This window comes from Rissa tridactyla, chromosome 10 (genome assembly GCF_028500815.1).
Source record: "Rissa tridactyla isolate bRisTri1 chromosome 10, bRisTri1.patW.cur.20221130, whole genome shotgun sequence".
NCBI classification, from domain to species: domain Eukaryota; kingdom Metazoa; phylum Chordata; class Aves; order Charadriiformes; family Laridae; genus Rissa; species Rissa tridactyla.
Window position 1 is genome coordinate 21,578,870 of NC_071475.1, and position 14,674 is coordinate 21,593,543.

General features: G+C 38.8%; 1 protein-coding gene across 13 annotated transcripts in view; it reads left to right on the forward strand.

Moving 5' to 3' along the window:
- The first annotated feature begins 1,436 nt into the window (after positions 1 to 1,436).
- Positions 1,437 to 14,674, forward strand: part of ATG7 (autophagy related 7) — a 109,176-nt gene continuing 95,938 nt past the window's right edge. For 6 of the 13 annotated variants that reach the window (XR_008468673.1, XM_054216013.1, XM_054216011.1 and 3 more), the window contains exons 1-10: positions 1,541 to 1,655; positions 5,165 to 5,375; positions 5,600 to 5,654; positions 7,420 to 7,537; positions 8,000 to 8,077; positions 8,659 to 8,775; positions 9,641 to 9,790; positions 11,553 to 11,641; positions 13,226 to 13,347; positions 14,421 to 14,511. Coding sequence is in view for 12 of the 13 variants with exons in the window: in XM_054216013.1 (XP_054071988.1) it covers positions 5,198 to 5,375; positions 5,600 to 5,654; positions 7,420 to 7,537; positions 8,000 to 8,077; positions 8,659 to 8,775; positions 9,641 to 9,790; positions 11,553 to 11,641; positions 13,226 to 13,347; positions 14,421 to 14,511 (998 nt within the window). In the remaining variant the exon portion in view is untranslated. Of the gene's footprint in view, positions 1,656 to 3,261; positions 3,322 to 5,164; positions 5,376 to 5,599; positions 5,655 to 7,419; positions 7,538 to 7,999; positions 8,078 to 8,658; positions 8,776 to 9,640; positions 9,791 to 11,552; positions 11,642 to 13,225; positions 13,348 to 14,420; positions 14,512 to 14,674 lie in introns of those variants that run through there. The other 7 variants (XM_054216005.1, XM_054216015.1, XM_054216008.1 and 4 more) reach the window with 4 other exon arrangements.

The following is a 14,674-nucleotide window of genomic DNA, read 5'->3' on the forward strand; positions in this document are numbered from 1 at the left end:
TACGGGGACGCAGGCTCATAGTAGACTGTCCCTCTGCCCTGTGTTGGTATTATTTCTCATGACCTATCTTATGTGCTGACAGCTGTTTCAAAAACCACATTATGAAACTGGAAATGTTCAAAGATGAGGAATCTAAGCTAGGTTATAGTTCTGTGCAGACTGGGTAACAACATTCCAGCTATTTTGATGGGATATCATCAATGTTCCCTTTCTGTTTCATGTAAAAAGAGAATACAAAGAACGAAAAGTGCTAAAATAAAATATTTTCCAGCCTTGGGGAAATAAACTGCAGCACTGAGCTGTGAACTGTCCACCGGACTAAAGGTATTACCAATACTAATAGAGTAAGTGGCATGCAGTACGAGGAATTGTAGAATTTTACTGAGGCAATGCAGTTAGATTCAAGGCATAGCATCTACGGCAAACTTCCCAAGTTCATTCCATTTGTTTTACTTGTAAAATTCCTGGAAGTTCTATTCAGCCCATGCTCCACAGCAAAGTCCTCTATCCAAAACATCATGTCTAAATTTACATAATCAGCAGCACTGAAAATTTTCCCCTAATGCTGCCTGAACAATTGTCTTTGTGTGACCTTACATGTGCTTATCTGACGGGCGGCTTTTCCTCTGAGGCTTACTCCCAGTGTTGCTAGCAGTTTCTGCAATATGGGTGTTACTGCACTATCGTGTGCTCCAAAACAGAAGGCAGCTCTGGCAAATTTGTTTTCCCTGATAGGTAAACGACATAAACTATCTAAAGAAGTAATGCTTGTTTTGTAGAAAACATAACTTTGTTTTGTATTCTAGATCTGCAAAAACCAATATAGACTCATTAAAAAAAATTCAGGTTGGAAGGGACTTCTGGATGCCATCTCGTCCAACCTCCAGCTCAAAGCAGAGCTAACATCAAAGTTAGATCAGGTTGCTCAGGTGCTTGTGCAGTCAAGTCCCCAAGAACATGAGATTACAAAGTCTCTCTGGAAACCTATTCCAGTGCTTCACCAGCCGTATTAGGCAACTTTTTCCCTATAATATATTCATTTGGAATTTTCCTTGTTTTGACACGTGCCCTTTTCCTTCACGCTCTTCGCTGTGCCTCTCTGAGAAAAATTTGCCTCCATCTTCTCCACTTTAGGTTACATGAGACTTCCACTAAATCCTTCCATTAAATGTAGCCGACTGCTTTATTTTTCACGGGTGCCACGAGCGGCGCAATAACCCTACCTCGCACTTGCCAGCCCGCTCGCACACTTGTCACGCAGGGGCAGTGCAGCAGGGGCTGGCGGGGCGCTGAGGGGAACGGACCCCTCTGCCACAGTGGTCCGACAGGGGAGGACTCGCCTCACTGGCTGACTGACTGTGGCTGACTGACTGGACGGACGGACGGACGGACGGACGGACGGACGGACTCACCGCCCGGCCGCCCAACCGCCCTCATGGGCCGGGGCGGGCCGGCCCCGCCTCAGGCCGAGCCAACCCGCCCGCCGCGCGTGCGTAACGGCCGCCGCCGCCAGGATGACGTCACTCCGCCGTGCCAAGCGGGCAATGCCGGAAGTAGAGAGCGTCGCAGCCGGTGAGCGGTCGGTGCGCGTGCCGGTCGCGCTGAGGGCGGCCCGCCCGCTGGGTCCCCTTTTCGCCCCGCACCCCTCGATGTCGGTGCGTCTCGGGGCCGCGGCTCCTCGCGCACTCCCGGGCGGGAGAGCCTTAGGGCGCGCGCGGGAGCTCCGGTCAGCGCCTGAGGGCTCTGCAGGGGGGTCTGTCCGTGGGCCCAGGCCAGTGGTGTGAGGCTCAACAAGGCCAAGTGCCGGTTGTGGCCAGCAGGGCTGGGGCAGTGACTGCCCCCCTGTACTGGGCACTGGTGAGGCCCCACCTCGAGTGCTGTGTCCACTTTTGGGCCCCTCGCCACAAGACAGACTTTGAGGCAGACGTTGAGGTGCTGGAGCGTGTCCAGAGAAGGGCAACGGAGCTGGTGAGGGGTCTGGAGCACAAGTCCTGTGAGGAGCGGCTGAGGGAGCTGGGGGTGTTCAGCCTGGAGAAAAGGAGGCTGAGGGGAGACCTTCTTGCTCTCTACAACCCCCTGAAAGGAGGGGGTAGCCAGGGGGGGCCGGTCTCTTCTCCCAAGGAACAGGCGATAGGACAAGAGGAAACGGCCTCAAGTTGCACTGGGGAAGGTTTAGGGTGGATATTAGGAAAAACTTGTTCACAGAAAGGGATGTCAAACATTGGAACGGTCTGCTCAGCGAAGTGGTGGAATTGCCATCCCTGGAGGTATTTAAAAGACATGTAGACGTGGTGCTGAGGGCCATGGTTTAGTGGTGGTTTTGTCAGTGTTAATGGTCGGTCTTAATGATCTTGAAGGTCTCTTCCAGCCAAAATTATTCCATGACGCTAGGTGTGGTGCGGCTGGTCCAGAGCCAGCGTGAGGAGCGAGAGGCGGCGGCGGGCCCTGCAGTGGGACTGTGTGCTGAGGGCAGGTTGGCCCCAGGTGCCAAAGGCTGCCATTTTGTGTCACTAATGATATTGGAAATAGGGAAGATGTGGGAAGAAAATGGGCTTGATAACGGACATCAGATGAGCATAACGTCCTTCAGGCAAGAGCCAGCTTTTCTGAAAGTGCCCCTTATGTAGTGGCAGGAAATAATAATTTCATTTGTCATCTAGATAAAGAGGAGGCCTTCAAAATACTCAACTCCAGACCACAGAATAAAAAGCTTTGTAAAAAAGCTGTAGATTTTAGGGTTTATGTGAATTTGGTTTAAAACCTGTAACTTCTTCGTAGTTTTATGTGGTGTTAAACTGCTAATAATACTTTCACAACAGATTAATTTTGTCTGTGGAGGGGATGACAAATATTATTAAATGTCCCAGTGTGTTTTTCCCCTTAATATATTCCTCCATTAGATCAGTTTTAAATGTCTGCATACATATTTAAGAACAAGGGCTGTAACTTAGACTAGTGATAGTGCATCTATGCTTTGGGGTTATCTTTGCTGATTATACTTGTTAAATTTCCGACCGGTCACAGAATTTAGGAGTGTCTAAAGCACATTGGTAAATGATTTCAGTTCAAGCACATTTTTCAACTGAGCCCTTTCGAAACTCAGGGTTTGTTCTACATTTAAAGTTTTGGATGTTCCCCCCCCCCCCCCCCCCCGCCCCATTTTATTATATTCTTCTAGTGACAATTATTACTATTAGAGGCTGTACGTGCATTTCTGTGTGCAAGTTGTACAAAATGTACACATTTCATCTTTTACTTCAGTATTCTAAAATTTGCTGCACAAATTCACGTTGGCTTAGTGATCTTGCATTAAGAAGGCAAGTAAGTAAATATTTACATCGAAGTACATTAAAGAATATTTTCAAAAGTGTCAATACATCAGATGTGATTGTATATGCTTCTCTATTTGCATGTGCATAGCATAGTGAGGCCACCTATTTTTATTCCTTCAGTTTTACAATAACTCTAGGTACAGTAATAATGAAAAATTGTGTAATAAGCATAAATGACTTCACAGCGAAATAAACTGTTCAATTCAAGCCAAGGTACAGTGCAACGAAAATGTAGTGCATCTATTTATATTGGTATCAGAAAATATAGCTATGCTGGGAACCTTATTTTGACTTTTCTGTATGTAAAATTCTACCATTGATCCATGTGTAAAGGTAACAGGGGTATTGTGAAGGATCAGTAACAGAGGGCTATCACATGGGATTATGTTGTTCAAACTAAAAAAGTCTTTAAAAATTAGTTAATTGAAGGAATCATTTCAAGATCGTTTGAGTTCAAATGGTTGGTTTGATAAGCATTGTGAACAAAATCTAAATTGGTGGCTGTTGATCTGGACTTAAAAAATAGTACTTACTAGCGTGGTAGATAGATGTGTTGTGATAAATAGATGTGAGCATATGTTCATATCTTTGTGAGGAGTTTTAAAACTAACATTTTAAAATCTTATTTTTAATACGTCACAAATCCTTGTTTTGCAACATGTATGCTTATGTTAGCTAGATAGTCAAAGACAGAATGGAATGCCTAACAGGAGAGGACCTTCCCTCCCTCAGGTGTATATTGGAATACTCTGTGTCATGGACTGTGTCTCTGAAACTTGCATCTTAATATGTGTAGGTATGGACATGAAGAGGAATACTAACAGTCAACAAGATTCTTGAGGGCAACATCTTTATTTGATGAATTTTCAAGAAAATAAGCAGTTGGAGCTGAATCACCTCACAGTGAAGTGAATGCTGCTGCTAACATGAGCAAGGGGACTGTTATGCCTAGTTGAAGTAGAGGCTTATGATAGCCCAGTTTAGATGTTTTACTCCTCATTCTGGGGTAGAGTCTAATATTCTGAAATTTGAAAGTGTTGTGAATTGAAGATTGTGTGTTTACAGGAATACCGTTCAGCCAATATGGAGCAATGACTCTTGGGATATTAAAAAAAAAAATTCTTTCCATACCAAAAGACCTTTAGAAGAGAAGAGCTGTAAGAAAATAATCTAGACTTATACATCACATTGACTTTTAATGGCTAGTGCAACTATTAAGGAAGTTCTATTTCCAGCTTTTCCCTTCACTGGCTGCAAGACTTTTCTTGGTTTTAGTTTCCCTTTCCTAGCTTTACTTGTTAGTTTGTAAATGCTTTATGAGTGTTCAACTCTCACCACAGGCTGAGAGTAAGGACCTAGCTAAATAAAATGTTAGTTTGAATTTTAAATGCCTTCAGAACTTAAATAGTACTAGTAGGCTTTTAGACAGATATCTAGATAACAGAAGGAATGCAGATACAGGGTTTAGCATTTTGTTATTTTTATCTGTGGCAGCACAATACAAGATACAACTCAGAAGTTCAGATGTTGTATCCTAAGAAACTGCACAAATTATGGAATGTCTGTCAGGAAATCAGATCCTTCTAGGTAGCTTGTCCAAACAGAACATATACTTGCCTTCCATAATTTTACATACAAGGCATTGGAAGGACTTTGCTTGGACTGAAAGGACCTCTGATCAAGGATTTTAAAAGTTGGAGTGAGTTAGGCATTCAGAGGAGTAAGGCTTTCTACTCTTTAACCCAATAAAACGTGTTAAAAAGAAGCTTTTAGTAGTCATGAGTAATATGGTGAGCTGAGCATATACTTATCTGGCATATCTGCTTTTACAGAATTCTGTTTGACAGCCATCATTAACTAAAATCATGGCAACTGCCAGTACTGAGGTGCACCATCCTGTAGATCCTGGAATCTCAAAGCTGCAGTTTGCTCCCTTCAGTAGTGCCTTGGATGCAGGATTCTGGCACGAACTAACTCAGAAGAAACTCAATGAGTACCGATTGGATGAGACCCCAAAAGTTATCAAAGGATACTACTACAATGGTAGGTAGAAACCGAACATCTTGTATGGTAGTTTGGGTTTCTTCTGTCATTCCTCTTAATTACTTGTGTAAGGTTAGGTTTTTGCTGAAACGTTAGAAAATGTGTTTGGGTGAGCTGTGAATTCTGGTGTGTCTGTGGGTAATTTATAACTTGCATTAACAAAAAGAGGGAAATTAGTTTATGTATTTTAGTTTAAAAGAAGCATGTTGCTGCTTTTTGTCCAGGTGATCCTTTGGGTTTGCCAGCTCGATTGACGCTGGAGTTTAGTGCCTTTGATATGTAAGTACGTACTGTGGTTTACCTTAATTCATATGTGAAGACACTTTCGTTGCATAATAGTAATGCTTTGATATATAATATTCCTTGGACAAATTCCACATGAAAATAAATAGAGGTTTTCATGAACTTTATAACAGTAGAGAGACTGCTTTGAGGCACAAACATTAACTCCCTGTGTCTGAAGTAGTATATTTATTTGAAGTGCCAAGTTTAAAATAATGCTGGTAAGTCTCAAATTCACTCACTGTTTGTATATATGTTTATTTATAGAATACCGGGGGGTTTTCCTTATTTCTTCAGCTCTTCTGCATAAAGGAAGATATTTAAGTCATCTGACTTCTTTTCAAATTTTTCCTTATATCTTTATTTACTGAGGATTCATCTTTAGAATTAGGATCTCAAAATAGCTTTTACAATCTCTAGTTGTTACATTGTAGTATCTTCCAAAGTATTTAACCCTTATGATGAGAATTTTGTACTTTTGCTTCTACCCACAAAGTGAACAGTAAACCAAAGCTGCTCAGTGTACACAGCAAAAATGAGATGAGAGGGGAAATAAGTTTTCCACGTTGTTTTCATTTCCAGCAAATGCCTAAGTTAGTATAACTAACATAGGAACAGATGTCTTCATAGTCATTGTCTTGTTTGTTTTAAATTGGTGGATTATAAAGTTGTAAATCACAGAAGTGACTTTCTCTGCCTTGCTTGGTCAGGATCTTAGGATCCTAGTGCAGCTTTGTGCGTTTTGAGATAATTTCTTAGCACATATTGTTCCATTAATTCTTATGTAGGAACTTTTAGGTACGATACTGAAAGCATATGCAACAAAATGCAATTGGAAGAAAGCTATGATATTGGGGACAGGAATTTCAGCTTAGGAAAAAATAGATGGTACCATGTTATTTGATCTCTCAAGTGTTATGACAAAAATAAAATTACGAAAGATCCATTTATGCAGTGTTTAATTATTCCTTCTACTGTAGTAATTTTCTGTGCTTTAGGTAGACAGTTTAGATGATCATGAAGAGTTCCCTTTTAGCATTAAAAATTTTTGGAACTACATCATGTGTATTTATTATGTAACTTAAACATTTGCTGTATTTTGAGTTCTAGCAGTGTCCAGAAATGTATCAATTTGAGAGAAGAATGTTAAAGGAGTCAAGGAAATCGATCAGATCTATAAATTAGGGAAATAGTGTAGTTTTTTACCTAGTTTACATTCATAAAGGGGGAAAAATACATACTGTTGCTTACAAAGAGCAGCTTCTTCAGATGATGATGTTAGAAACTATAAAAGCTACTTAGTGTTTTGTCTGGTTTAGGCTTCTGTTTGGATGTCTTTTAAACGTAAAAATTTGACTGAGTAACTCTTTATGTGAATGAAATATTGATATCTAAAGTTAAGTCGTAATTTTTTCTTAGTGAAAATCACATTTGTCATGCATAGTTTATAATTGAACAGAATTTTAAAATCTTCAATCTATGATGTAATGCCACCTTGCTAGATATAAGAGAGATGCCTGATGTATTTTTGAAGTCATAATATAGATGTGTATTAGCACAGGTTCTTATATCAATCCATGTCCAATAAAGCGTTATGATCATAAAAACATTTTAGTTAGAACTGTCATTAACTTTTATTACTGTGCCTCATCATTTGACAATTTCAGAGCAACCTTACACCATAGGATAGTTACTGCTACTACTGCTAATCATGTTAAAGATGTTAGTATCCAGTTCCCAGAGGTTTCTTTCTTTTATTCAGGAATGCTTCAATACCAGCACGTTGCTGTCCTGCTTTCGGAACATTGTATAATACCAACACTTTTGAGACTTTCAAGTCCTGTGATAAGAAATCACTTCTGGAAAAAGAAGCAAATGAGGTAAGATTAAAAATCAAATCAGCTGGTAGAGAGAAAGTGTTTCAAAATAGCCACTGAAGTGCTTTATAGTCTCTGCCCCAAATATTGGAGATACTGTCCATACTCACCCATATAGTAGCCTCAGGATTTAACTTAATCTGGAGGGAATGGAATAGAATATTTCAGTTGGGAGGGACGTACCCTGATCTGTGAGCCTGATCTGTGAGCTAATGCTCCTCTTGTTCCCCAGCTTCCATTATTTTTTGTGTTAGTGCGTGTCTTACCTTTAGAATCCTTTAAGCATAGATCATAGCATGGATGAGATCAGTTAGGAAAAGATCACAGTGGATTACTGGGAATGTGAATTTCAGTACTTCTAAGGTAGCTGGGAGAATTAAAGATTTCTGCAACTGTTCTTATACTACCTTGGTATTTTGTTTCTCTGCCCTTTCTCTTTCTTCTTGTCCTCGCAATCAATGACAGATATGGGAAGCAATAAAATCTGGAGCTGCTCTTGAAAACCCTATGCTCTTGAACAGGTTCCTGTTGCTGACATTCGCAGTGAGTAACGATAATGTGTCTCATACTCTAGAGCATTGTAGTGGAAATGATGTAGTAGTTCCTTTTTAGGAGAAATACTTTATTAGAATATTAATGTGATCAGGATCATTCTCGGACATCTTAAAATGTCTGAAAACATTTAAAAAAAAATAAGCCATTCTCATGTACAGATACAAAATATTTTAGGATGTATTCTTTAAAAAATGCTGGTGCCATCTCATATTCTTTTTTACAAATGGCCTTATAGATATCGGTAACAGTAAAGCAACTGTTTCATGTTTAACAAATCGAATGTTTTAATAAATAATGCTCCAGCTAACAAAAACTGAAGTATTGTACACACATTGTCTGTTTAAATCTTAAATAAAAACACAGAGAAGGGGGAGACTTCTAGTATTTTTTGATCATTTTCTAAAATTATGACACAGTGCCTTGTGAAGTAGAGAACTAAGTTTAGTATCATCAACAATCAAGTATGATTAGTATTCCAAACAGCAATTTACTTTTATTTATCTATTTTATTTATATTTTATTTCTATTTATTATTTATTAGCTAATTTCACAATTTATTTTTTTCCTAGGATTTAAAAAAGTACCATTTCTATTACTGGTTTTGCTACCCAGCTCTCTGCTTCCCTGATGGAATACATATAATTCAGAAACCAGTGTGTCTTGGTGACAGATTCCCATTAAATCAGGTATTCAAAATATTAAATGTTATGAAGTCTGGAGCACTAAGCAGTTCTGTGGGCTATAAAACGTAATATTTTTGTTAGCACATACTGAATTAATTTCAGACTCTTAATTTCTTTTAAAATCTTCACTTTTCGTATATCCATGTGGGTTTTTTGTTTACCTCTTTCTTGTTATTGTATAAAATTTCTCATCTTAACATCACTTCAGCTTTTTTCATTTAGATGTGGCCGACAATTCTTGACGAGGCAGTTATGTTCATGTTAATTTTTAGATACAGCTTGTTGAATATATAGTTATGTTTTTGAAACTCACTATATTTTTAAGAATCCTGGGAGAGCTAAGTCGTTATAAATTACAAAATTGTTAATAAAATGTATGATTGGGCAAGAAAAAGAACTAGATAGGGAAGATTTTTTTTTTAGGAGAAGAATTAACAATTTTTTGTATTTTCTTTCATATAACAATGCAAAAGGATGAAAAAAATCAATTTGCCCACATGTGCCTTTTTGCTTTGACAGAAGTTAATGCAAAACCTTGAATGGCTTTTTAATAGCATGAGAAAGATTTTGGGTTTTTTCAGTGAAAAATGCTTAGTTTCCTTCTTCTCAGAAGACCCTCGTTAGTTATGTAGTAATAAATAGTGTAAAAATACCTGTCATGATCCAAATTAAAATTTGCATCGACAAATGCTTTTTTAACAACTGAATTTTTGATCTCAGTTGTGGTCATAATGGGCTTTAAAACTTCAGAATATGCTATATTCTAAGATTGTTTGAGTGAGCTAACCTTTCCAGATGCTCAAACACTTTCTGTGATTCTGCATAAGATTGTTAAAACTGTTGCTTACAGTTGTGTTTTTGCTTTTAGATTCAAGCACTTCAGAAAGCATATGATGAACTTTGCCAGAAAGAGGGGGTTACAGCATTGCCTTATTTTTTAATCAAGTATCATGACAATTCTGTTGTGATATCTCTACTGAAAAAATGGGATGACTTCTTCCGAGACCAAGGGGGAAAGGTAATGAGAATTTTATGTCTTTTTATAACTCACAAATGTTTAATTTACAAATGGTTTGAAAAGTGTCTATAATATTGAGCTGGGCACAATGTTCGCCAATGAATAGACTGGGTAAATAGCTAAAAACCAGCAGCTTGGATTGATTTTTTTGTGGTAAGTGTCTCTAGTTCATATGCAAAAACCCAGTTACGTCAGATTAACAAAGCTCTTTGTGCTCGGTCTCCCTCATTATCAAAACAGAAACAGAGTCAGTTTATGAAAGAGTTAGCACAACAATTTAAGTTTTCCAGCCACTTTACCTACAACGCTATAATAAGGCAAAGCATCTCTTTTATTGTTTGTGTACTAAAAATTGGTACTAATCTATTTTATGTATTTGTTGTGGTAACAGTAATCAGGGAATACTATATGGGAGTTTTCAACTTTCAGCTTGTGTATTGCCACGTGTACATGTTATAACATGAGAGTTTTGGATTAAAATTGCGGGGAATCTATACAAAGAATATTCAAGGTAAATGCTGTGCAATTTTGGAAGATAGATGGGTTTTGCACCAGAAGAGGCTGGGATATTTCTTCTTGATAAACGCAGGGATGGTGCACGTCCTTTGATTGTGAAATGAGTACTGTGCATTGCTTTCAGTCAGGGAAGAATTATAATGATACATGAAGCAGATGTCATCACAGCAAGAGTTGACTGGCTTGGTTGGCTTGTCTTTACATTGAATTCCATTTTGGATCATGTTGCTCAGCTGCTGAACTTTTCTAGGCCTTTCTGAATGCTTTGCTGTCTTTATTTTTGGTGAACTTCAAACATTTTTTTATCTTGCATGTCACTGAAGTGTTAGGAAACAAAACTCGAGTTATGGTGAAGAGCTAGTAAGTGCAAAAAAGGCATTTCTTCTTAAGCAGGTCTTGTCACACCTTATAAAAGCTAGTTTATGAAAGTGAATCAGCTTACTAAGGGGTCTTATACCTGCTGCGTCAGCAGCTGCAAAGCAGCAGCAGAGTATGGTTGGGAGGAGGGATGGGGAGTGGGCCCCTGCTCTAGGGACACCTCACTGATGCAGTGGAGTCAAGACCAGTCACTCTAAGGCCATCTATAGGCAAACAAGCAGGAGGGAAGAGCTACGTAGATGTGGCAGGCACAGGTGTCACTAGTGATGGCCGAGTTCAGATTTTCAGCATATCTAAAGGTAGGCAGTGGCATCTTTCTAATCTCTGGATGTATTATTGGTTCTGCATTGACTGTGAACTAAGTTCCTACTTTAGATGCATTGATTACAAGCACGGTATTACATTGCTTGAACATGAGACAGAATGTTCAGTTCCTTTATTTAGATCCCATCTTGAAGGTTGGCTTTACGAGTGATTTTTATGCCTTTTTTCTTTTGACTTGACATCTTGCTGGCCAGTCCCTTTTCAGTTTTTGATCATCCCAAAATCAATACAGAATTTTGAGAGCAAGGCGTCAGTTGTTGGGCTTCTCCCATAATGCTGTGTTTAAGGAAGATGCACATACTGTAGTGAAAAGTGAATGTCCATAAAGCAGCTAAACTGAACAAATCTCAAAGCTGTGGCAAACGCTTGACTGAAATCTAGTGCAACAATGTATTAAACATTTGTAAATCTATAAAATATGTGTGTAGGCCTTCTCTGTTCAGCAGTTTTAAATTAAAAATGCCAGGTAACTTTTACTGTAAAATGAATATCTGTATGGATAGATGACTTCTCATTTTCTCATTAGAGTAATTTTTTTTTGCAGGTGACATTTGGAGTTTATGATCCATGTAACTTATCCCACTATCCAGGATGGCCACTGAGAAATTTCCTGATCCTGGCAGCCCACAAATGGTATATATTTTATTCTTTCCCACAAAGATTACTTATTTGCTCTTATCAAATGAGGCATTTTCCCTCCCATGGCACTTGACTCATATCACCCACCTGAGATTTAACTTTTAACCGTGATATGACTCAACTTCAATGATTCTGATTTTGCATGTTATTCTGTTTTTTTACTTGTGTCAGTCACAAGTTCCTGTTATTCCCAATCCTCACATGCATGCATGTACCTGGAAAAACACGCTTCAGACCCTGCCAAATACCCTCCAGCTGTTTCAAATCTTGTTTAAACTATTCTGTGATTTTATATAGAATCGTAGAATGCTTTGGGTTGGAAGGGACCTTAAAGATCATCTAGTTCTAAGCCCCCTGCCCTGGGCAGGGACACCTCCCACCAGACCAGGCTGCTCAAAGCCTCACCCAGCCTGGTCTTGAACACTTCCAGGGATGGAGCATCCACAACCTGGAGCATGCCACATCCCTGGGCAACCTGTTCCACCGCCTCACCACCTTCACAAGAAAGAATTTCTTGCTAATATCCTGTCTAAATCTCCTCTCTTTCAGTTTGAAACGGTTACCCCTCGTCCTGTCATTTCACTCCCTGATCAAGAGTCCCTTTCATCCTTCCTGTAGGCCCCCTTTAGGTACTGGAAGGCTGCCATAAGGTCTCCCCAGAGACTTCTCCAGGCTGAACAGCCCCAACTCCCTTAGTCTGTCCTCATAGCAGAGGTGCTCCAGCCCTCTGATCATCTTCATGGGCCTCCGCTGGACCTGTTCCAATAGGTCTACGTCCTTCTTGTTCTGAGCACTCCAGAGCCAAGTAATAGTAAACCTAAGTTTAGAAAATCGGATACTTGTAGGTTGTCTTGTGTACCTTCTAGTATTTTTTGTTGGGCAGAAGTTGGGAAGACAGAACATAGTTTTCACTCTATTTGAAAAAAAGTATCATTTCAAGTGTCATAAAATTGTTTTGGTGTAAGAAAAGTGTTATTAAGTTGCATTTTCATAATTTTGACTTTTACATTTTATTACAAAACACACAGCAGGGAGAAGAAATGCTAATTTAGGTATGGTGTTTTCTGGGCTGTGAGCTGAGCTGTAGCATAGAATGATGTGTACGTGACCAGAGAGCTTTACATATTCTGAGATTCAGAGGCTTTTAGGAACTAAAGTTCTAATTGTTTGATTTGGGGTTTTGAATCATAAGGAGGAAAAATGATGCTATATCGAGAACTAGGAGGATCTTGCTTGTGCCATGGCAAGTACATCATGTCACCTGATGTGTGCTCTAGTGCTTCCCTGCTTTTTATTCATCTGAATCGCATTCTGTCCTGCAGCACTGTATAAATGACAGAGGACGAGCTGACAGTGTCATTTCTTAGAGCTGTTTCACAACAAACTAGTCATTTTCACATACTAAGCAATTGTTTTTCATTGTACCTGATAAGAACAACCGTGTTGCAGTACTAACAGAAAAAGCCTTATTCAGAATCTGCAAGAGACTAAACCTGTGTGAAATAGTGTTTAAAAGAAGTCTCTTTCCTATTAAAGAAGTCGCATGTCTCTATTTATTTATCTTTTTTGAAATGGCAGGGGCAGCATTCTCCAGTCAGTTGAAGTGCTCTGCTTCAGAGATAGGACCATGCAAGGGGTGAGAGACATAACGCACAGCATTATCTTTGAAATAAAACTTCCAGAGAAACCCCTTGGCCCAGGTAATCCATTAAAAAAAAAATTCCTTCCCTTTTTTTTTTTTTTTCCCCTCCCTCCTCAATCACTGTGAAGGTGGAAAAAATAAATTAATACTGCTAAATCATTGCTTACGCTAAGTTATTTAAAATGAATTTTAAATTGTTTAAATTTCTGTTAAATGTTTGTCGAGGAAATGGTTCCTTCTTCAAAAAAGAAAGAAGAGAGCGTGTTCTTTATTTTTTGCCTCCTTCACTTGTGTTTCCAATTTAAAAAAAAAAAAAATAATCCTCCTGGTGTCGCATGAAACATAAAACCCAGACAATTAGCAATTAGTCTCTTTTTTTTTCCTGTTAAATTTTTACGCAGTCCCTCAGCTAGAAGAAAGGCATGATAGTGAATTTATGTGATGCAAACTGTCTGTATATTTCTAAAATGGTAGAAGCTTGCTACGGAGTGGAATTGTTTCTTCAATCCTATAGCAAAGTAGGCAGATGTATTTTAAAGCAATAAACTTGTAATGTTTGAACATAAACTGAGGCTTAATTTCTGCGTACAGAACAGTATCACAAAATTTCTCTACCTCATCCAAGAAGTTCTTGAATGCTTTACATATAATTGTTGTGAATTGTTTAGTTATTATATAATTTAGATATATAATTCTCTACTGAATTTACAGATGGGGTCTAGGGAACATGAAGAGATGATCGAACTTGGGAAAATTTACTGAGTTCTGAATTATGAATTTACTGATTTCTAAGCATAGCAGTCTGACATTAAAGATCCGGAGGCTTGGTGAGGAATAATGCTCTCTCTGTCCTAGGTTTGAAGCAAGCTGAACATCAGACACCTGAGAGTAAAGTATTTCTCCAAGAAGCTGTGCTTTCAGTTGATGTAAAACAGCAGAATATGTATAGCCAATGTATACTAGGTTGTTAAGATACAGATTATTTACTTACAGGTTTAGGATTTGTTTTTTTCCAACAAGGTTAAATCCAGCAAAATTTCTTTTTTCTATTCTGTGATGTTAAGGCTTTCATTCTTTCTTTCCTTCTTCCTTTTTTTTTTCTTTCTTGTAATTGGACAATCTTGTAAACAGATTGTCCAAAAGCTGTTGGATGGGAGAAAAACCAAAAGGGAGGCATGGGCCCAAGGATGGTGAATCTCAGTGAATGCATGGATCCAAAAAGGTTTGTTTATCATCTTTTAAATTTCTGTAGTTTTCTTTACTTGGGCTAAAGCCATAACGAGTTGAAATGTGAAATGCAAGGACTATCTGTCTCTGTTAGGTAAGAATATACGGTAACACATACACTGTATGTACTTTGGACAGTCCTGTTAGAGGTAAGGATC